Source organism: Vespula pensylvanica, chromosome 1 (genome assembly GCF_014466175.1).
Source record: "Vespula pensylvanica isolate Volc-1 chromosome 1, ASM1446617v1, whole genome shotgun sequence".
NCBI classification, from domain to species: domain Eukaryota; kingdom Metazoa; phylum Arthropoda; class Insecta; order Hymenoptera; family Vespidae; genus Vespula; species Vespula pensylvanica.
Window position 1 is genome coordinate 17,329,285 of NC_057685.1, and position 24,977 is coordinate 17,354,261.

At 37.6% G+C, this 24,977-nt stretch overlaps 1 protein-coding gene and 1 long non-coding RNA gene across 7 annotated transcripts in view; one reads left to right on the plus strand and one right to left on the minus strand.

Annotated features, from left to right (window-relative positions):
• Window positions 1–24,977, plus strand: part of LOC122627590 — a 189,577-nt gene that overhangs the window by 92,616 nt on the left and 71,984 nt on the right. The window lies entirely within an intron of this gene.
• Window positions 1–24,977, minus strand: part of LOC122627570 (protein vein) — a 227,212-nt gene that overhangs the window by 85,369 nt on the left and 116,866 nt on the right. For both annotated transcript variants that reach the window (XM_043808787.1, XM_043808777.1), the window contains exon 2: window positions 9,418–9,580. In XM_043808787.1, coding sequence (XP_043664722.1) covers window positions 9,418–9,580 — 163 coding nt within the window. The remainder of the gene's footprint in view (window positions 1–9,417; window positions 9,581–24,977) is intronic.

Here is a 24,977-nt window from a genome sequence, read left to right on the forward strand (position 1 = left end):
ACGCTAAGTGAGCTTTATAGCTTAATCGTTATATATTTTACAAGGGTATGTATATCGAATAATAGATGAATTTATTTCCGAACGTATGCCCTCTAAGATTATCCTCGAGTAAAATTCTTTCTTTTTTTTTTTTATCGATAATAGGATAATAACGATGTTAGTTTCATGTACGTTTCGGTGATTTATATGAAGAACGCATGGAACAATTTCAAATGATTCATGAATCGTAGTACAAAGGGTGAAACGAGTCGACGTAGGTGACCAACCCTCGCTTTAGGGTCAAGTCGACGCTCTATTTATCTCTTCTGTTTCTTTCTCTACTTCTATCCTCCCTCTCTTTCTCTCTCTCTCTCTCTCTCCTTCCCTCTCACGCTCCCTCTACCCCATCTTCTTCCTTCCGCTCTTCGTCAGCATTTCCATTTTCTTTTCCGATAGATCCTGGACCGATTCGCTTCGATACCCTGTGTTTGTTCGCAAATATTGATGCCAGGAACTTTAGCACTGTGAGACAGCAACGGGCATTTGTTTTGGCAGCGACAGCTGTCGAGGAGACGCGATTGGAATATAAGAGAGAGAGAGAGAGAGAGAGAGAGAGAGAGAGATAGAGAGGGACAGAGGGAGAGAGATAGAGAGAGAGAGAGAGAGACAGAGAGAGAGAGACAGAGAGAGAGACAGAGAGACAGGAAGAGAGAAAGAGAAAAAAAGAGAGAGGAGAGAGACCGCACGCGCCTTTGACCGGCCAAGTGTAGTGAAAGCGAATCGTTTATTCGTATCGCGAATTCGATGTAACATTGATATGTATCGTATCCTATTTTGCTTACTGAAACGTTCTTTAAATTCTGTTTTTTTTTTTCTTCTTCCTCTTCTATTTTTTTTTTCTCTTTTTTTCCTCTCTTTTTCTTTTTTTTCCCCATACAAGATAACGTTCTTCACGTAATTTCGTTGACCATTCGTGCCGTTGAGAAGATTAAAAAAAGAGGGAGAGAGAGAGAAAAAAGAAGAGAAAAAAAATGGATTAAAAATTCAATTTTCGCCGCTCCAAATGCTAATTAATTTTTTTTCTTTCCGTACTACTATACGTGCACCTATCGATCGATAAAAGTTGAATTTATATGATTCGATTTTGATATCTGTCGTTGACACAGAATTCGCTCATTCTTTCGTTTACAATTTTATCGAACAATATTACAACGGTTTTCAATTCGTGAAAGTTACTTTTATCTTTATGCGCATTGATACATTGAAAAATGTCAACTCGTAAAAATGTTATTTTACTTGAATATAACGGCACACTATTTCGAGATATGTCGTGTAATTAGAACCGACGTATTTTTTTTCCTTCTTTTTCTTTTTTTTTTTTTTTTTTTTTATTTTCTTTTTTCCTCTTTCACCACACAAAACGAGCGAAGCTTCCATGAAAGCATTGTAATACGATATACGCTGTAACAACGTGGAGTACAAATTCCAGTGGCATTAATAGCAGCCGTTAACAAACCTATTAATTAACCGACATTGGATCGTTTCACATTTTATTTTACGAATGCGCTATACGATATCATTCTATGCTTATTCGTCTTTAATAATATATTGAGAAAAAAAAAAAGAAAGAAGAGGAAAAGCAGAAAGAAAAGAAAATGGAGATGATAACAAGGAAAATTTGTCGATAAGTTTACTTATGTCCGATTTAATATGATGAATTTAAGAAAAGCGTAAGAAAAGAAGAATCTGAAATAGGCATTATGTTTCAACGATTATTTTATGGCCCGGCGAACGCCAATACAATTTGCATTTCGATTAACAATAGCCATCGACGCTTCGTACCTCACCCGGCTAGTGCTAATTAATTTTCCCCTCATCGATTATTCTTTTGTTTTCTCCCCTCGTATCATGGATATTACGTGTGTACACCTGCGACCAAGCAGATAATCGTTGACACTATTATTGTCGCAAATTTGCAGATATTTAATGAAGAGAAGAGAGATGTGTATATATATATATATATATATATATATATATATATATACATGTAATATCGATCGCATTGGACGATAGTTAAATGTTTTATCTTATAAAATATCTATATGCGTGTGGATGTAAAGAAAAATTTTTTAAATATTTCATCTCTATCAAACAAATATATTTATGTTTATCAAACGGATATATTTTCCTCAGATCTTTTAAACGAAGACATACACTCCATTTTGTATCTTTATATATATATGTGTGTGTGTGTGTGTGTGTGTGTGTGTGTGTGTGTGTATATATATTTAAAATAATTAATATATAAAAGATACATATATTGAGAATAAATTGAATACGTGATTTTACACACAAATATACCGTCGCGCATCGTTTGCTTTCGTTCGTGTTTCTCTCTCTCTCTCTCTCTCTTTCCTCTTCCTTTCATTTCATTTCATTTCATTTCATTTCATTTCATTTTATTTTATTTTATTTTATTTTATTTTATTTTATTTTATTTTCTCCTTCCTCCGTTTTTCTTCCTCTCGATGTCATTCACCATCGCTTCTAGTATAATTAAAATTTTCTCGTGAGGGAAAAAAATCGCGCTTTTCCAATTAGTATCAACGGTACGTCGAAACGAAGGGAAGAGGTGAGGAGAGGGTTTGCTCGCTTCGCTCGACACGAAGAAAATTTTAGAGCAGTAAAGTGCCCGGCTTCCTGATTGTCTGGGAGCAACGGCTCGGTTCCTGCTCGTTAACCTATTAACATTTTATTACTACCAATCTTTTCGTGCAATGAGTATGGCTTGCAATGGACGGGAGAAAGTACGTACGCTTTCGATGTAACTAGTAGGGAACGGAAAACCAAGGAAAGAATTAAACTCCGCAGTCTCGTGTTACTCTATTCTCTTTCTGGATTTGTAGACTGAAAGAGAGAGAGAGAGAGAGAGAGAGAGAGAGAGAGAGAGAGAGAGAGAGAGAGAGAGAGAGAGAGAGAGAGAGAGAGAGAGAGAGAGAAAGTTGTAGAAAATTCGTCGATAAAAACGAGATAATAAAAAAGAAAACAAAAAGAAAAGAAGAAACATTCGCCCCTAGCACCTGAATTACCTCGAACGAAAATAAGTTATTCGGAGTTTTCATCTAAAATGAGAAGATCGTTCTTTCTATTTCAAACAATGATGCGTGCCGTGAAAGGATTCCACCATAAAATTTTGATAGGCTGTATTATCACAAAAGAACGGTCGTCTGAAGGCCAACGGCCGAGGAAAAAAGCAGCAAATACATTTTGCAAGCTCTCGCAATCACGTAATGGTTTTCTAGCGTGCGCGTCAGCGAGCTACGGCCTCCTATCTATGTGGCTGACGGAAATTCGATAGCAATACACTCGTCGATAACGAGGAAACGAAAGGTCGATGTTTAAAAAATCGACTTTTAAGGCCACCATAGCACCCAAAATTTTATTTCTCTTTTCTATCTTTATTTCTTTCTCTCTCGTCAGTTTCGTCTCTCTTGGATTTTCCTTCTCGACATCTCGAGCAACTTTATTTACCTCGAGAGAATTTTATTTATTGTTAGAAATGAATGTTAAAAATTGCTATGCTCCTCTCAACGTAATCCACTCGAGTACGATAAGGAAATTTATTTTCGTTTTATGTAATATCTTATAGTTTAAATTAGATTTATCGTGGCTCATTCGTAATACCTCATCCGTTTCATTAAACAAATCTAACGATCTTATAGTTCTGACTTTCTTAAACTTCCACCGATAACTTCTCTTTCCGAACGATTCTTCCTATAAAAGCAAACGCGTTTCGCTTCGTGCAAGAACGAACTTTATCGACGATCGAAAAGATTAACGAGGCGTACCTACGAACGAATGATTTACCTTTAGACTCTCTCTCTCTCTCTCTCTCTCTCTCTCTCTCTCTCTCTCTCTCTCTCTTTTTCTCTCTTTTATACGCAGATAAGTATCTAAGATCTTTTGAATCTTTTTAAACCTGCACGATTTATGTTAAAAAGACATTTGTTTTTGGAAATTCCGACGAAAAGAAACTACGTAGCATTATATTAGGGAATAATATTTGAACTAACAGTCACGAGAAAATTTCTTTCCCGTTTGCACCATTACTAAAACGGTACTTTGCGATCTTGATGAAGATAGTCGAGAGTCTTTCGATGGAAACGAGTCTTCGTTTTTGCTGAGAGTCAGTCTCGAACAAACGGAAACTTTCTACTTCGTCCCTTTTTACACCCTTATTCTAGGTGAACGAACGAACGAACGAACGAACGAACGAACGAACGAATCGTCTGTTCGAGGATACCTTCTCGAAGAAGCTTTCAGCCGTTATAATTCGCTTTGAAATTATCTAAAAGAAAGATGTCACAAGCTTTCTTCCACTTGACGTATCATTTCCATTCGTATCACTTATTCTTAACATCTTTTAGCGAAGAACTTTTAGCTGCCAAGTCAACTAAGTGTCTTCGCATAAACGCGTAACATACGATTCCTCGTAATACGAGCTACGAATGTTTGTGTGTTTCTAAGTAGAATAATGAGAGCAACGTTAACATCATAACGGTACTATTTCAAGCGTGTATTTTCCAACGATAAGCGTTAAATTATTCGCCGTATCGTTATCTTAAAGCTTTTTTCTCGTTAATTCGCCCATAAGGTATAACATAGATATAATGGTTAGGAGAAAAGACTGATAAGGTCTTTCTTTCTCTCTCTCTCTCTCTTTCTCTCTCTCTCTCTTTCTCCTACTCTCTCATTATCTTATGCGACGACGATGTACTTTTGTTACGGTGAGCTAAAACTGTACCGGTGATACTTAGGGATGACAAATTAGTGAGATAGCTACCGTTGCTCGGATAATAAACGCTTGGCAATGAAGATGTCGTGCACGACGATATCTCGTCAAGGAAGATGTTTTCGAGATAATCAGAAGATTCCTATCTTGTTCTACTCTGAAACTTGTGTTACCTCGCTTCGATAAAATGTATCTACAGGTTTATAGTATATTTTACGTTCTTTTTTTTTCCTTTCCATCTCTCTTCCATACCTTCTTCCTTGCTTTCTGTTTTCTTTATCTTCATCCTCTCATTCCCTCGCTTGTCTTAATGGTCAAACAGGGAATTCGGATATTACTTAATTCGAATGTTTTCTTTTGTATTTTTCTTTTTTTTTTTCTCTCCTCTTCTTCTCTTATCTTATTCCGACGATATCTATCTACACGCCGATGAGAAATGCTTTTAAACTAATTGCACGATTCGCGTCGTGAGAAAAACGGCAGATTGTGTGTTCAAAGAGAGACGCCAAAAGTTCCGTCGAGGCTTTTACCCTCTTTCCTTCTCCACGAATGCACGCTCTTCCAAATCTATTTGCTTTCCTCTCTCTTTCTCTTTCTCTTTCTCTTTTTCTCTTTCTCACTATCTCTCTAGTTTCCTCTCTAACATAGCACCAAGTTTTATTTCTAGTTATACTGCTTCTTCCACGATTTTAAACGAAAATTTCATTACAGGCGACATCAAAGCACTCTCTACTCGTGATGTTCGAACTCTCTCTCTCTCTCTCTCTCTCTCTCTCTCTCTCTCTCTCTCCCTCTCTCTCTCTCTCTCTCTCTCTCTTTCTCTCTCTCTGGCCAATACGAATCGACGACGATACCTCCGAAGTTCAGATATATCGCTTATCATGGACACTCCATTCGAGTAATAAGTTTCGACGGAATGTGGGCGATGGAATTTCCTGTCGTTAACAAAGTATTGGCATTTTGTGTCGAGTTTCCGAGTGGCTTTGCTTTACCCGGTAAAATTCAAAGCTTAACTTCGTTTACGTATATTACGTACTATGATCTAGCGTACTTGTACTGATGAAAATCAAACGTTAAATAATCGTTCTAACCATTCGTTATTTCTACCTTTAAAATCTTTCCTCTATATATATATGTATATATATATATATATATATATATATATATATGTATGTATGTATGTATGTATATAATGTCCCAATGAAATGTATCCATTAGAAGTACTACAGTCTGATGAATTTTTTTTTTTAATAAACAAGTCAATTCTTTTGATTTTCATAATAATTATAATGGACCCTTTTCATTGGAACACTGTATATACACATATATGTATGTACATATATGTATGTCAAACACTTGAATGTCTCTCATTGATTATACCTTTTATATTTTATGAAAACCACGATCACGTGATTTTCGTGACTAAAAGAATTTCTGCATTTCGTGATTCTTATTTGCCTCGTCTAGACACGATTAAATCGCTGAACGAGCTTTTTACTTGAACATTTTCGATTATAACCGCACCAAGCAATATTCAGAAATAATATGGGAGAGGGAAAGAGCGAGAGAGGAAGAGAGAGAGAGAGAGAGAGAAAAAAAAAGAGAAAGAAAGACAAGGATAGCGTATGAAGCTCGTCAGATGGAGCGGACACATACGATTTTACGACTCGGTTATATTCCATAACGATTACAATCCCGCATGAGGTTGCCGGTATGCACGACAGTTTCGAGCATTTCGTGGTGGAAGCGGTAATTGGAAATTACGACACCGGATATACCTCGATGAGAGATAGATGATAACTATGGGGCGTTTGTAAGGTCGATAGCAAAGGGTTGTTTGCCTCGTCACAAGTATCTGTCGAATGAAACGTTGGATCGTTTATCTTGATATCATTGAAATTCTATGAATTAATATGCGACACATTTCTATTAATTTTCTTTTATTGTTAATTTAATTTGTGAAAAAAAAAAAGAAAAGGATATTTGTGTGCGTATATTTTTAAGTAACATTGCGAACGATAATTTTCTCGAACGATCGTGGTGTATGTAATTAAAAAAAATATATATATATAATAAAAAAATAAAAGAAAATAAAAAATTTAAAGGGAAAGACGAGGATCATTTCCTTAGAATTATCGTTCGAAGGGATATACGATACTTCCTTTCTTTTTTCTTTCCTTTTTTCTTTCCTTTTTCTTTTCTTCTTTTTCTTTTCTTTTTTTTTTTTTTTTTTATCATCAAACATTTGGAAATAAATCCAAATGTGGTTTTGGTGAGATCACGGGGAAGAAGAAAGGATTCTCGTACATTCTGAAAGCCATCACATTTTTCCACGTCTCTACGTAACGCTATAGCCGTTGAAACTTTTCGCGAGTTCGATAAGTATCTCTTGGAAATGCTATTAAAAGTTGGCTACGAGGACGCGCCGTTCGACCGTGAAATACCATTAAATCGATATACTTTATAAAATCTTTGTGAACACGTGGAACACGACGACGACGAAGACGAAGACGACGAAGACGACGACTATATACAACGATAAATAATAACCAAGCGATCGGTTAGATATTATATTTTCATTCGATGAGATTTTCTCTATATTCGTTGATACAACAAAACAATTTCTATTATATCATATTCAAAAGAATAGAATCGTAATTAACACGTTGGAAAATAACGAATATATCTTTTCGTAGAAGCCGTTGTTTCGTCTCTATTTAAAAGAAAATACATTCGCTTCTACGATAATGCGAATACTTAACTCAGGAACTAACGTATTACGATCGTGATTAATACTGGATGATTAATTATGCGAGCTCATGCGAGACTAAACTCGTAGAGCTGAGCGTTAGAAAAATCGTTCTTAAGCCGGGAGAAGAGTAATTTCTGTTGGATCGGTGGTGTGACCACTGCGATCCACCGAGAGAAAGGACGACGATGAGGACGCCGAGGACGAAGAGTGAGCGAGAGAGAGAGAGAGAGAGAGAGAGAGAGAGAAAGAGTAACGGAGAGAGGGATAGAAAGATAGGAAGAGGGTGTGAAGGGTCGAGAAGAAAGCGAGAAGCAAATTTATCGCGTGCTCACGATCGGTCGTCCAAAGCGCGTATATCAGCCATTACAAACTTCCCCTTCGCTAATCGCTTAACGCGATAACATGGTCAGAAGAGAGGACTCATGGGAAGAGAAAATTTTTAATCGCAACGCGTACCTATTATACGATATACTTATAATTGAAGTTATATGATGGATTGCGAACGACCATGCAACTAACCGGCTGATTATAATTGATGAAAAATTTTGTCCAATGAACTTTGTCCGAAATTATGATTGATTACGGACGTACGGAGAGAAGAAAGAGAAGGAGAGGTAGAGATAGAGAGAGAGAGAGAGGTAGAGAGAGAGAGAGAGAGAGAGAGAGAGAGAGAGAGAGAAGTAGAGAAAGAGAGGTAGAGGTCGAGATGGAGAGAAAGAGGGAGAGAGAATGAGATATAGGACGTTATTGGAAACTATTTACGTTAGATAAATTTTTCGTAGATCATCGGTGTAAGAATATATATATATATATATATACAAACGTTCTCTGTGTATATTTTCTCTCTGTCTCTCTCTCTCTCTCTCTCTCTTTGTGGTCTATGGCCTTTGTTTTGTTTAGTGAGTCATTCGTAGACAAGTCGTAGCAGAGTGAACATCCTTTCGGATCAACGCTTAACGAACGAGCTCTTCTTTTCTTCTTTTAATGTAAGTATTATAATTTCTTTATACGAAAAATAACCTTTCCGTATAATTTATATTTTACACGTTATCCATATTTTATGTACGATGATATAATTAATATATTAATTGTAATCGGAGGAAAATACGATTGGAATAAAGTTTCGTCCGAGAATACGTATATGCGTAAATATTGTTCCCTATTGTTTCTCTCTCTTTTACTCTTTTTTTTTTTTTTTTGCTTGCCGAGCTAACACTTTCGATCAATCCGGAAGCGATTCGTTCGACGTAAGGCGAGCAAGTGCGACATTCTCATTAAAAAAAAAAAAAAAAAAAACGAAAATGAAAATATAATTTGTCGAGGTATCGTTAGATCGACGTTAAACGTGCGAACGTATTACAAAATATTGTAGGAACGAAGTCAAACGGAACATGCAATGCGGCAATCAAACGTGACTATATCCGGCGATAAATAAATGTACATTTTTATGCGGAAATCTAAGTTCTAAAGATATTTCATCGTTGTTGCGTTTTGTCTTTAAAAAGGAACGACGTAATTTTACGAAACGATATCGGGAGATCGTAAACACAGGAGATTTATCGTAAAAACTCGTAGGTTGTTGATATAGCTTTTGTGTATCGAGTCGAATACTATCATATAAATATGAAATAACTACTGTAGTATAAATATTGAACTTGCAAAAAATCTTCTTCGTCGTAAGTTTCTTTGATTATAGCGTATAATCATATATATATATATATATATATATATATATATATTAGTTATATTATATATATTTATATTAGTTATATATGTTATAATATATATATATATATATATATATATATATATATATATATTAATTTCTTTCGTTACCGACAACCATATTAGCGATAACGAAAAACTCGAAAAAAATGGCGTACACGGCCCTTACCTTTTGTGTTGGATTTTAAGTCCTCTTCTTGGGTGTAGTGGTATGCCGTCTTTGAGCCAATGCACTCTTGGGGGCGGCGATCCCCTCGTTCTGCATACTAGCTTTACTCTGTCTCGTAACCTCGCTATTGAGTCCCTGAGTTCGGACAACGTAACTTCTCGCACTGGAAACAAAAGCAAATGGAAAAGTTTTAGGGAAAAGTGCGTTAACGTGAAAAATATATATCTGTTAGTGTCTCGGTTCATAACTGATTACCGAGAAATGATTGCTGGAAGTGAAATGTTCATTATATCTAACGAAAAACTTTTGGAGATAAAGAAGGTTTATTGGCTTCATTTTGAAACGCCCGATTGTCTATCTAATTACAAAAATCTTGCGAGCATCGAGAAAATGTATTTGACGTGGACATTTATCATTTCTATCTTTATCGGCTTATCATAGATTCTTTAAAAGAATCGCAACTTTTAAACGAATTACGTATTGATGAACGATTGAAAATTGAAGCGACAGAAATTTATCAATTCTACGTTATATTCTCTATTTATAATAGGGAATGATCAAATTATAAAAAATATAAATAATCATCGATGTTAAACTTTTGTCTCGAATTAATACGACGTTATTTTAAACTATCTGTAAAACAAGACAAAATTATCATACGTTGTACGTTCAATGATCTTTTTGTATCTCTGTTATATCTTGTTCTTTCTTTTTCTTTTTTTATATTCGTTCATTAAACGTATTATATTGCGAAACTCATATATAAATATCCACGTACTTGCAGAGTAAGTATTCTGTCGTTTGAAATAGAAAAGCAAGTATGTATGTATGTATACATGCATGCATGTATGTATGTATGTATGTATATATATATATATATATATGCATGTATGTATGTATGTATGTATGTATGTATATTCGACACATAAAAAGGATGAGGATATATCATAAGAAATCAATTGAAGGAAAATGTTTCCAGGATTGTTATACTAGAAAGTACGTAATTATCGTTCGCAATGCGCAACTTGTTTTCTCTCGTTTTTTTTTTTTTATTTTTCTTTCTTTTTTTTTTTCTTTTTTTCATATAAATCCCTGCAGCTCCAGGACTATAAAAAGCGTATGCTGCTGAGAGTTCGAGTGTGCGTGCACGCGCATTGCTGCTTTTTTTTCTGGACATGCGCGCACAGTTACGACTACGAGAAGGAAGAATCACGGAGAATAAAGTAAAGGGAGGGAGGGGTAGCAAGAGGAGGAGTGGGGAGAGGGTGGACGGCGGAGGTTGCAGCAGAGTAAAAGGGGTGGAACGGAAGAAATGGAAGGAAACAACGGCTTTGAACGACCTTCCGTGGATGGTTACAACCTGCACGAAGAAAATGGAATAATATTTCTCTGTTCGAAAAGAGTAGAGTAGTGAGAGAGAGAGAGAGAGAGAGAGAGAGAGAGAGAGAGAGAGAGAGAGAGAGAGAGAGAGAGCAGAAAGGAATCAGCCGTACTGCTACTTCTAAGGAAGAAATTACGAAAGTCGATACCTTTTACGGAAACAAACTTTCTCTTATTCGAAGAGAAAATATTAGTTGCCCGGTGAAAATATGAAGACAACGAGAATATTTTTATGATAATGCTTCTTCTTTTCTTCTTTCACAGATTTGCTTTATTTCGAGTAAGGAAACGATGTTGGGAATGCATTAGGAACTAATCAACATCGTTCCGCAAAGTTTAACTGCATACCTCATTGGTATGTGTCATAAACGGGAAAGAGAGCTTTCATCGAGAAAGATTTTTTTTTATATCTATATAGTAGGAGAATGAACAGAAATATGGAAGATGGGTTTTTAAAAATTTCAAATTGTTAAATGGTTTGCTTATCTTCGTTTTCCATTTTAATCGTTTAATTGACCAACAGTAAAAGAGAATTACGAAACTTATTAGTAATCATCAAGAGATAAATTGAATATATTTTGGATAAATTATAATTTTTATATTTAAACGTTTGTATGTATATTAATAATTGAGATATAACTTATATGTCTTTATTCGTCGTCTTTATTAATTAATTATATAATATAATAATATGCAAGGAAGTAACGCTTGTAGCCGAGAATATAACGATTAAGCTTGACGCTTCTTGCTTGCATTCGAGCTTTGATAGGATGACGATGGTAGTACAGTGGCGCGATTATTACAACACAGTGAAGTTTATCAAACCGCAACGCAGCTTCCAGATTATCTGTGACGTAGCGCAGCGTTCTGGAAACGCCTACGGCACTTAATACATTTCTACTACGAGTTTGCAGTATACTCTCGGTTTCTATACCCCATCCTTTCTCCCCGTACGTTCTCTCGCTCTCACCGATATATCTGTTACAGATTTGCTTCACCGTTCGGCACGAACGACGTATTACTCTCTCTCTCTCTCTCTATCTCTCTCTCTCTCTCTCTCTCTCTCTCTCTCTCTCTCTCTCTCTCTCTCTCTCTCTCCCGTGTCTGGGTATGTAGTAGTAAACGAGTGCTGGCTAAAGCCTAGAACGCATGATGTTTAGGATGATACAAAGCGGTGCACGCGAATTCCCCATTTGTACACGAAATTCTCGTTACGTTCGGCCGACCAACCGAACCAGAGGAATGGATTTTCCAAGCACGAATCGCTTACCGTTGTCCTTGTTTTTTTTTTTTCTTTTTTAGTCTTTTTTAATCTACGCAATCCAACGATACTTTGACGGATATCCGTTCGTCGGATAAAGCCGATCCTTTTTTCATGGGTTACTAGCTTCTTGTTCTCTCTCTCTCTCTCTCTCTCTCTCTTTCTCTCTCTCTCTCTCTTTCTTTCTCTTTCTCTTTTTCTTTCTTTCTCTCATTCTTTCTTTCTCTCATCCAAACGTACCTTTTAATCAAGGATTTGTAAAACGATTGTTCATTTAAGAGAATAAAATTGTTGTTTGTAATAGATTCGATGTAATCGACGTTTATCGTACGGTGTATATGCATATATCGAGGATCGAAGGAGAGAGAATTTTATAGAAATATTCGAGATTCGTAGCAATAGCTTCATGTTATACAACCGCAGTAGATATTACCGATATGTGGTCAGCCGGATGGTAAAGCGTATTGTAACCATTCGTGAATAGCGATACAACGTGGGATAGTTTCCTTTTCTTTTCTTTCTTTCTTCTTTTTTTTTTTCTTTTCTTTTTGCTTTCCTTTTTTTGTAAGATAACTTGTTCTTTATTTCGTTCATAGCGATACCACATTTAATCGTTCGCGAAGAATATACGTATGTTAAATCGCATCGCATTTTGTAAATGTATTTTGTATTTTAAGCGAGGCGCGTATCGTAAATCAAGCCAACCAAGGGTAGCGGACCGTTTATTTTCCGGATAATAGCTCATCTGCGGAACAATTGGTTCCGCATATTATATGCAATATGCATCGTGACAATCATTTGGGATACAGGAGATGAATAATAAAACAGGGACAACTTGATCGAAAGGTTTTTATTTCCTTTTATTTTTTTTCCCTTTTCTTTCTTTTTTCTTTTATTTTTTTTTTCATTTTTTTTCTTTTTATTTTATTTTATTCTATTTTTTTTTTTTTTCATCCAATCACCCTTATCGAATCCGGCTTCATTCGAACGACGTAATACGATAATAAATTATTTTCCAACTCTTTCAATTAAGAATAATATATTTGATCGTTTCTTTATAAATAAAAATGATGTTTCCGTAATTCTTACGGAAAGTGGTAAAATCTTTTTACGAGAAAAAAAGTAAATAATAATAAATAACTGTTTTATATTTCGTTAAGAGTATAAGATAGAAACGAATGTAACGTTCGATATTTTAGTTTTCCGATTTGATTGGATAACATTTTATTTAGAAACGTATCAAAAGGATCGTCTAAATCCTTTCACGCATAGAGGATCAATCCTCTCTATGATTGATTTTCGCTTCGTTGAACAGCCGTTTCGTTATTAACCTGTTATGTATAACACTCTGTGAAAAAGATGATAAGAGAAGGAGTGAGATACTGGTCGAAAGCAACCTGGGATATTCACATTCATGCTCTCGTTACGCCTCAGGCTGTTTAACGATTAACTGTACATACCGTTCAAGCAAAGATGAAATTTAGCTGTCTCTCGTAAAAGGCATCAGTCACGAAATCGCATGGAAATTCTGCAAACGATTCGCGGTTTTGCGAATTCAAAGAGATATTTGATTTGTTTTCAAAAACAGACTTTAATTCGATTAGAATTTTGATCGCTAATATCTTCAAAATGACGTAGATAAGAAATGAAAGATATAAGATTAAATATATCCGTATATTACAAATTTTCTCACGAATTTCTTACAATTATATTTTATCTTGCAAGATCATAAAGTATTATATTTTTAAACATTTTTATATAGATTTATATTTAATGATATTAAAAGCTATAGCCGAGGCAGGATAGTTTTAAACATTTTTCATTTTTCTCTCTTCTCACTCGCATCCCTCTTGAGCGATGCAACCGTAAGCATTGTAAAAAGCATATACGTGGAGTTTTTTTCGTTACAAAGAGATAAAATAACAACGAGGGCACTTTCGTTGAACAGCGCTACTCTCTTTGGAAATCTCATTGATATCGTATTATCGATAGGATCAAAAAGCACGATTTATTTTCGATGTAGAATAATCGAAGCATTATCGATCGAACTCCGTTCAAACTCGGGTAAATGTTCAATAGTGTTTGGAGTTAACGAATGAGCGAGGAGGGGAGGGGAGGGGTTACGAGGGAAACAAAAAGGCAAAAGATGGCCATCTTAGTCGGCTTATCGAGATTACCCTTCGTTTGCATTTTACCCTAGCAAATCGATCGGCCGTACATAAAAGAGTTTTTTCTTTTGTAAGTTCATCGGTCTTCGTGCGTGCATATTGGGTGGGTGGACGGGAGGAGGGGAAAGAATGGGAGGGAGGGAAGGAGGTGCGCATGAGAAGGAGGAAACGAGAGAGAGAGAGAGAGAGAGAGATAGAGAGATAGAGAGATAGATAGATACAGAGAGAGAGAGAGAGAGAGAGAGAGAAGGAAAGAGAGAAAGAGAGGAGCCGATCGAGACGGTAAGAGGAAAAAGGAAAGTTAGCGTGAGTCGAGGATGTAGAAGGAAAAAGAGAGGGATGAAAAAGAGCGGACTACCGGGCGGCACGTCGCGCGTTGCTGGCACGGTGAAAAATGCAGAACGACGGGCAAACGTAGCGGCGAGGTTGATTAATGAACGCGTCGCCGAAAGAGTAAAATAACAAATAGCGCGTTGCCACTCCTGCCCGGCCCTCCTCTCCCATTCGCTCGGCCATGACGCCGGTCACGTGGACGTGGCTTTCGAAGCTGCAACAGTAGCCACGGCAGTTACTTGATTCATCGATGCCACGCTGGTGGTACATCGACGCCGTTGGCATTTCCAACGGTAGGTAGTACCTACCTAACGGGTAGGGGTGTTGGAGGGTAGGGGAGATCAGAGCAGAGGGTAGAGACCTACCATCGTGACGTTGCACGCGATGTCGAGTAGGGACGTCAAAGCCGACGTCAAACCGATGTCCAGCTTTTCCTCTTGCCTCTGCCCGCCGCTCTGGACTCTTCCCCAACCCTCAACCCCCTCTCCGCACGACCAACCATCCTATTCCCCTTGCCCCTATTTCCTATCCTCTTCCAGCCGCAATGGACTTGGTTATTCGCTCGCCGCATCGTTCAGACAATTTCCACCTTTCTTCCTTCTAGCCTATCGGTGGTCAGTAGAAGTCATTGCACGAGAAATAAGAGAGACAGGAAAGATATTATCGATCGTGTCTACGGTTATCGAAATAGAACCCTTTCTTCTTGCACGATTGGATATATTAGTTCCCTTCTTTTATATCTTTCTAATATTCGCAAGAGATACCACGTACGGTTGTCCAAGAAATCGGTAAACGCTACGACCACCGATTTCGTACTTATATATTCGGTGATTGTAGAAATCTATTAGCAGTACAGACGTGTATTTGCTTAGTTGTTTCGAAAACGATTAACGAACAGCTTACAGAGCGTGATATGACTCTGTGAATTTGCACCTTTGTGCGAGGCGGATAATCATTTCCAGTTCGCAGGAAGCGACTCGACCGTTTCGAACGGCTTCGATTATTCGATCGGTAATCGAGTCTATGTACATACCGATGGACTATCATATTCCGTGCGTTCCTGATTACTGACCAAGTCAACAGATATTTAATCGCATATGCAGATTAATATCGGTTGTACGAGTATTCTCGATACGGTGATAACGATCGACCGCTTTTATTCGGCCACTTTATTTCTCGTGTAACGGCGTTACATTATTCAAACGATTCAGTTGCTATCCAGAAAACCGTTAAATTTCTTTTTCCATTTGCCGATCTTATTGCGGGTATCGTCGTAAATGCAATCTATCGAATTTTTCGTTCGGTATTTGTTCTCGTCGATGAACGTCCCTTTGAAACCGTGCCATACGATCCTCCGACCTAATCCTCTCGATATGTCAGAGTACTTCAAAGCCAGGACATCGTTTACTTCCTCGAATTTCTTTCGTTTGAAACAAAAAAAAAAAAAAAGAACGAGAAAAATTACAAAAGTGGCCAGAGAAAATTCGCGAATTGTTCGATCTCTATAGTTCACTGATATCCTCGATGTTCCTTTATTTTGTTTTTCCTTTTTTTCTTTTTTTTTTTTCATTTTATTTTTTCTCTCTTCTTTAACAACGAGGAAACGTGAAAATCGTTTATCACTTTGGAAAAGCAACAGCGTGTAAATCACGAACGAACGTATTTTATCGGTAGGCTAACAGGGAAAGCGCGTACTCGTAACCGTGAAACTTCATTTTCCTACGGTACCATTTTAATCAGTGAGTAATCGTCGGAATATCCGTGTTTCGTCACGGCGAATACGAAAGCTTGGGTATTTATTTATTTTGAATTTTTTTTTTCTTTTATTTCTTTCTTTTTTTTTTTTTTTTTTTAGGCAGCTGTTATGGCCACGATTCGATTCTACAAAATATATCCCAATTCCGTAGCGAACGGCGCAGTAAAATTTATTTACAACCCGATTGCGTATGGCCCCGAGCGGAATTCATTTTCTGTCGGTCCTGTATACTACACTTTTGCTTGGATTCTCTCAAACTGGTTCGTAACGACGTACCTCATAAATGATACAACCTTGTCTATCGATGCTTCCCCTTCTACATCCATCTATATCGGCTTATAAGATAGATTCTCGTTTATTCTAACGTAATCGTTGAGGCGTGCCGTGAAAAGATTAAGTAATCTTTATAATCGACGTTAAACTACCATCCTCCTCCAATCGTTTTCACCTTGACGTTACGATTAAAACGTAAGACGTTGTAACGAGAAAGAATTTTATTTTCTCGATGATCGTAACTTTATCTAGAATAGATATAATTAGCAGGTAGTGAATCGATCGGTGCGATTTTATCGATAATTTCGAGTCGGACCGTAAGATCATACTTTATTCTCGTTAAAAAGAGAAACAAAAAAAAAAATCAAGATGCTACGTGAAGCCACGCAATATTTTTCGTACGAATGATGTTCGACGGCGAAAGCGATTAGCGTCGATTAAATGAACTAATTCGAAACGGACTGGCGTGTTTCTCCGCTCGACAATGACCGTGATAAATCGCAAAATTATTCGGGAGAATATCACGAGAATCCGAGCGAATGCAGAAGCCGAATTATGCACGGAACCGTGGCTGTGACGTCGAAAGGTATTCGCGATAAATCACCTGAAAACAGAGAAGACTCGCGACGTTGATCGCGTGCAAACGACCGAGTTCATTACGCGAGAAAGAATTCCAAGACACCCGTTTGGAAACGACGACGACGACGACGACGACGACGACGACGACGACGACGACGACAACGAAGATCCTTCATTCTTTCAACAAAGGAAGAATTTCGTTTTAATCTTTTCTATTCGACACACCATCCTGATCTCATTTCAAATTGATTTTATCAACGTTAGAAGAATAACCATAACAAGTATATATTTCGATGTTCTTTACTTATCGAATTAATCGTTCTAAATCGTCATAGAGTAAACTGATTTTAGGGGTGCGATCGTTTACATCGATTATAAGACCGTAAATAATGCACGGTTCAAAGCAGGCGTGAATGTAGAGAAGTAATCAATCGCGGTCATCGCTCTTTGTATTGCATTATAGCGGAACTCCGATTATCTGGAACAATCGAGACCGGAATAGGTCGGTTAATAGAAGAACAGCGGTATAATCTAGGCCTCGATGGTGAATAAACAAAATCGGAATTTCATTTGCGAATGGAAGGTAGATACGATCTTTGTTCGCGAACGTATATGTCACGTTTTTGTTGATTTTTTACTTTTTTTTTTTTTTTTTTTTTTTTTTTTCTATACATATACGATCGTTACATCGGACGAATAAAAAATATATATATATATCGTGGCAGTACGTTCTATACGATTTCCACCTTAAACTCATTATCCTTTAATCTGATAAATTTGACGAAGACTGAAATCGCCTTAACGAAAATTCGAAAAGACCTTGAGGTAGTATTATGTAATAAGTATATACTTATTTAGATTAAAAAATATTCATGGTCCGTAAAGTAAATCTCTGAAAATGTGGAACTTTTGATGATGATGAGAATGATAATAATAATAATAATAATAATGATAATAATAATAATAATAATAATAATAATAATAATAATATAAGAAGGTTAAATTATTAAAGCCATAGTACAGTAACATTATTTTTTACGAAAGAATTTCCGTAGAATACCATTGAAATATTTTATTTCTATGGCTAATACAAGGTGTTGTTGAAAATTCGCTACGTTCGTGTGGAATATTTCGTAAATTACATTCGACCGCTCGGTTTGGACGTTTCTAGGAACATTTACTACAACGAAATCGTCGATTGAATCGTCGAGAAATTGTCGATAGAAGGAAACGAAATTGAGGAACGATGTATCGGAGAATATATATATATATATATATATATATATATGCAGTTATATATAGTATGCACAGGATAAACTAAAAAGAAGGAGAAAGAAAAAAAAAATGATCGACGATAAAGAGTGGATGGTGACTGTTTGCGATGGAACGGCCGCTGGCGATGAAAAGTGTAATTGAAAAAGGTGGAGGAGAGACAGCTCGAAAAACAATTCATGGAGGTATCGAAGGGCGAGGAGGCAAATTTGATGCCCTTCGTAGACCGGTCGACCTTCGATACGGTTCACGTTCTTTTAATCCGTGCTGGTGTGTCCGCTGGGGTATCTCATTTTTCAAGGCACGTTGGAAACTGAATTTCCAGCGGGTCTCGTGAGATTCGACGCGTGCACAAAAGAGAAAAGAAGAGAGAAATAGAAAATGAGAGAAAGAGAGAGATAGAAGAAGGACGAAAGAGATTGCACGAGACGATCGAAGCCCGGTGGGCCGGAAATCCGTGGCCCGATGCGGTCTAACGTCTCCAGAGTGTTATTACTCTTCATCGTCTTCCTATCACCCGGATCCTGCCACGCGAGAATCCAACAAAAGAGAAAGAGAGAAAAAAAGAGATAGGTAGTCGTAACTCACGAGGGTAAAAATCGATTCGGCCACCCTGTAGATCGTTGTAGGTACATATGCGGCAGCATCGCGAAACGACGCGAAAAAAAACTTAGATCCTTCGAAAAGCAAATTCTCGTGGTTAGTTCTTTTTTCCTTTTTTTTTTTTTTCTTTTTTTTTTTCTTTTCTTTTCCTATCGTTCCACCGACGGCTCGATATTTTTAATTAATTGCTCGTTATCCCGTGTCCGTTTTTCGTTTTATTTTTACACGGTACAAACCACGTAAACGAACCTACGAAAACTTGACGAAAATTTCTCGTCAACTCTGACAGCGCGTACAAATACATACGCGGAGTGTATGTTATATCATAAATCTCGAATAATACTACGTTGCTCGATCGTCAACGCAACTTTGAAACTTCAACGTGCAACCCTATGAATTTGATAGAACGTTGTCCGTACGCCAATGCGTATATACCTACTTTACGTCCTACTCTAACCAATGGTCGTTCATCATCCTCTATTTATGAAAGCGTTAGTACTTTACCAACATGAAACTACTTTTTGCTAGTGGACGTTAATCAAAAGAATGTTTTTCTCGGTTAATCAAGAGAAAATTTTTAAGTAATAATCGGTACGAAAGTATGGACGGATTGAAAAATAAGAAAAAAAGCAAAAGAGATAAATGGAAAAAGTAAGAGAATAAAGTAAAGATTATTTGATCAATAAATGGTACGTACGTTTCTGGTCTTGCTAACCTCGTGACTATCGGGAAAAATCGAAAGGTATGAACGATGTTTTAACAAAGCGTTGGAATTGCCGTCACGAAATTACGAAACCCCCTCGAGAACCTGCAGGTGCTAACGCTTTTTGAACGTACACGTACGAGAAACTCAGGGGAAAATGTAATTATATCGCGTAAACCAACATCCGCGTACCACAGGAACGTAAGCTCGCGCTGTCAGAAATGTTGCTAGCTCGTACATACGTCGTTGGGACGTTCCAAACGCTCGTTACGACTTCGACCGTCCGAAGTCGAGCTTACACGCGTATTTTGAAAAAGAGAGAGAGAGAGAGAGAGAGAGAAAGAAATAAGCAGCTGAAGGAGAGAAGAGTGGGGGAAAAAATCCTATATCAGATAGGTAGAGTAAAGCGGATGGAAATGTAATTTACTAGAATGGAATTTCCGCCTCTTCGCGTCCTACGAAAGAAATGTATGAGATTAATAGAAGATAGAAGCGTGCGACATACTGTATAGCGGAAGCGTTCGAGAGAGAGAGAGAGAGAGGGAGAAAGTTAAAAACTTGCGACTCCTCTCTCTCTTTCTCTCTCTCTCTCTCTCTCTCTTTCAACGTAGCGAAAGGGGTAATCTGATTTGCTTATAAGCGAGAAGCGAGACGGCTCGTGCATCGTTCAACGAGTTTTACTTAAATCCGAAGCTCAACGTCGTTTTGACTAGTGCATCCAAATCAACATAGGAATATCTCGCTTGCTCGTATTTTTTTCTCTCCTTTACTTTTCTTTTTTCTATTTTCTTTCTTTTTTTTTTCTCTTCTCTTTTTAAGAGAGAAATATAACGAGGAAAACGGAGAAATTTTTTTTTTTTTCTTTTTTCTCGCCGAGTTAAATAAAAAAGAAAAGAGAAAAAGAAAGAAGCGACGAAAAGTTTGTCACTTCAAACGAGGAAGTTAGTTCCCGAATGATCTTCCACGTTCATACATGTTATTATTATGATCGATTTTCCGACTTTGATCTTATTTTACGATCAGACGTTTCTACGTTTCTCGTATTTCCGGTAGTTAATCGTTTTCTTTGCGACCTGACTTTTCCGACAAGCCCTTGGAAATACCTACCTATTTATCGTGCATCAACAATCGTAGCACATGACGTATTGTAATAGAGAACACATTGCAATTTACAATTCTAATTTAGATTCTGTTATTTGTATGCGTATGGAAATTTGTACGTTTACATCGAACGTACGATTTCTATTCATTTACGATGGATATCGAATAAAGATATTTTTCTTGAATTCTCGATAATATTATCGATAAAATGTTCATACGTTTAATCGTTCTTAGAGTTTCTTGAGAATTCAATTGAATTGTAATTTAAAGATTTTATCGGAAAGTTTTCGAAGGAATCATTCGGCTTTGAAACTCACGCGCTCACTTATCCCTCTTCCCCTTTTCGGTCCTTCTATTTCGGTTACCACTCGTAGATTACAAGCGCTAACGCGAAGCCTATCTATTATTAGACGAACGCTGTTCCCTTCTCCTAGATCGTATTATTTGTTTGACCTCGCTTTCTCGTACATCTTCGCGCTTGTTAAGCTTCTTCTATCGTCGGCAACTTTCTGAAAACTTACCGCAAATAATTCCGATTTTTCCTGTCTTTACGTACGGAACGATCGAAGTTTCAATTAGATTCGAAAACATTCGCGTAATTTATAATACACTTGGATTCGACATACTATGAAAAGTTTAACTATTTATATCTGGATTATTATCGAGATTATATCGAGATTAATAAAGATTATATTATATAAAGAATAATAAAATGAAAGACTAAAAAGAAAATTTCGCGTCGTTGGAATTAGAAGGATTAGTAATAATTAGGCTTCTTAGATATATCTAAAGATTACTTCTTACGTTTACAGATATTTAGAACAATAAAACAAAATATGCTTGTCCTTCGAAATTGAAACTTAGAACGTCGGATAGAGAATCTTCTGATCTCTCTCTCTCTCTCTCTCTCTCTCTCTCTCTCTCTCTCTCTCTCTCTCTCTTTCTCTCTCTGTTTTTCATTCGAGAGTATAAAATAAGTTTGCGGAGAGGTAACGAGGCGGTTTGTCGACTTCTCGAGTCGAGGCTAACTTAATTCAAGCTCCACCTCCGGAGGCATTTTACGTCGAAGGATTTTCAAGAAGGCAAACATGAAAGCAGGCGAACGTCGTGCCGGTCGCGTTTCGTATCCGAAGGAACCCCTTGTTTCGGTTTCCATCGTGTTCCCCTTCCTCATCCTCCAACCCCGTTTCTAGCTCTTGGAAAGCTCAAGGAAGCGACAGTGGCCTCCCAACCCCTCTGCCGTTCTCGAGTAGCGGAGCAGCAGCGGCAACCGAAGTATAAACAGTTCGTGGAGTGCCATGGGGGAGGCATTAGCAAGTGTTAAGCTAAATAAACACTTGGTGTACGGATGGTTAGGGGTAGGCGTGTACAATTGTAAGGATAGAAGGAGGTGGTGGAGAAAGAGGAGTAGGAGAAGAAGAAGGAACGAGACGGGCGTTAACTTCTCTTCTACCAATTGCTCTCCTCTTCTCCTTCCATGAAGGAGGAACTTCTTAAAGCGAACGTTTATCCGTCAAGAAGAAGATATGTATATATATATATATAGTATCTTTTTTCTTTCTTTTCTTTCTTTTTTTTTCTTTCTCTTTTCGAAGAGACGTAAATAATTAGTTACCTTTATATTTCAGGATTTAATATTTCATCACGTTTTTTTTTTTTTTTTTTTTTTTTTTTTTTTTTTTTTTTTTTTTTTTTTTTTTTTTTTAATATTCGATCGACCTTTTCGGGGTATAATAAGTGAATCGATCGAATTACGTAATACATTTTTTATAGGTCCCGATCTTGTCGTTTATATTAATTATCTAAGTAACTACTATAATTACGTAACTACATCGTTCCTGCCGTCTACGAGTTTAGCTATTACTTAAAGAACGTTCATTTTCTTTATTGAACGAGTCCTATTAAAAATTAAATCTTTTACGTGTGAGAGACTTCTAATTGTCGGAAGAAGGATAGCTCGGGAGAGTCTAAAGTGGGATCGCAAAAAGTTCAAAAGGAACGGTTCCTTTGTCTTTCTTAATGAAACCATCGGTTTTTATGCGTACTTAAATAAAAAAAATATATATATATATATTCACGTAGTCATTCTAGGTTGTCGTTGAGGTTTCAAAAGTTTAAAAGTCTTTGGTGTTAAAATTCGTAAAATGTAGTGATAAAATGTAAAAAGAGATAGATATATAGATAAACAAACAAATAAATAGATAGACAGATAGATAGACAGACAGACAGACAGATAGATAAATAGATAGATAGATAAATAGATAGATAGATAGATAAGTAGATAGATAGACAGACGGAGAAAGGAAGAGAGAAAGAGAGGAAATGAAGGGAATGGTTAAACGGATTTGTCAATTCAAGGTTGTAAAGGATTCTCTTTCTCTCTTACATCTCGAGAACTGGCCAGGAAAGGGCTTTCAACTGGCATCTGTTCCCTCTATCTCTTTCTCTCTTTCTCTCTCTCTCTCTCTCTCTTTCTGTGTTTCTCTCTCATACTCTCCTCGGTATCTCCGGTTTGTTCGCTCCTTCGGCTTTAACGTTCTCCCTGTAGGCGTTCACTGTGTTAAGTACGCGCTTAATGGCACCGTAGAGTAGAGAGTGGCGCACATTAGCGCCGGGTGGCCGCTAATCTCGAGTAGCGTCGATTAAACGATCGACTTGGAGCGTCGTGAAGCTCACACCTTGTACGCGAGTGTTTACCGCTTCTGTCCTTCGAACCGAGAATTCACTCGATCGTGTCTCTCTCTCTTTCTCTCTCTCTCTCTCTCTCTCTCTCTCTCTCTCACACACACACACACATATATTTACACACAAACTCACATATAGATTCACACACGATACGAAGCCAACTAGTACGTGCTTCTCTTCTCACCACGACGACGACAACGACGATGACGACAACGACAACGACGACGACGACGACGACGAAGCTGAGGTCAAATAGGGTACTTTGAGCATCTCGTCGAGGCCAAACGTCGAGCGTTTCGACCCTCTTTTTACAGGGACATTGCTCATCCGCCCTTAGTATCGAAAGGGTCGCCTCCATGAAGAGTAAATGGAGTTTCTACTCCTAAAATGTAAATCTCAAGGCCGTTCTATAATAGTAAAGAATCGTAAAGAGCTCTTCATCGAAAGCTCAGAATAAACTTCGATCTATCCTTTCAGATTACTTCTGTCATCGAATTCGTGATTGAAGATCAGAAAGAATTCGGAATTTATGGGATAGGAGGGTCGATACCAATCCAACGTGTCTTCGGCTCGGGTCCAGCTAAAAATATCTACGCTGTACGTTCCGGGCTGGTGAATTTTTTATTAACATCCACCGCAATTCCCGCTTTCGTCCGCACAATGCGTCGCGTAATGGGGCGCAAAAATCGTCCCTCGGACGTTCGCGGCCGAGCGGAAGGTCGGGTAAAGGGACAGAGATGGAGATAGATAGAGAGAGAGAGAGAGAGAGAGAGAGAGAGAGGAAAAGAGAGAGAGAGAGGGGTTAATTGGAACGGACCGTGCAGAAATCTGTATGCGTCAACATGCACGCTTATGCGTTCGCAAAAATTTACCGTCCTGAAAATCTCTCCCCGCCTTTTATCTCTCTCTCTCTCTCTCTCTCTCTCTCTCTCTCTCTCTCTCTCTATCCCTCTCTCTTTCTCTCTTTTCGATGAAAACAATGGGCCGTGCGATACGAGCCGATGACGTACGAGTTCACTCGGTGATCTATCGCCGAAACTGGAAAATAATAAATTGGACTACTCGTGTTTATAATGATCGCACGTTCGTGATTTTCGGTCGTAATCATAATTTTTGTTTAAATTGTCTCTAACCAAGAGAGAGAGAGAGAGAGAGAGAGAGAGAGAGAGAGAGAGAGAGAGAGAGAGAGAGAGAGAAAGGGAAACATTGATTTAGCAAGATCCCATTCGATTAATATTTCTCTCGTGCTCTTCGTAAAGCGTTCCGTTATCGATGACTGTCCTTAATGCGATCGGGTATATAAGAATTTCTTAGCACGTTTCCGCAAGGCGAGCTTGCAAGCTGCGAACTCAGGATGGAGCCGAGCGTGTACCAGGGAAATTACCAGTTCGCGCACGTGATTCCTCGGAAGAGCACGCACGACACCTTTCTAGGAAAAACGAGCCA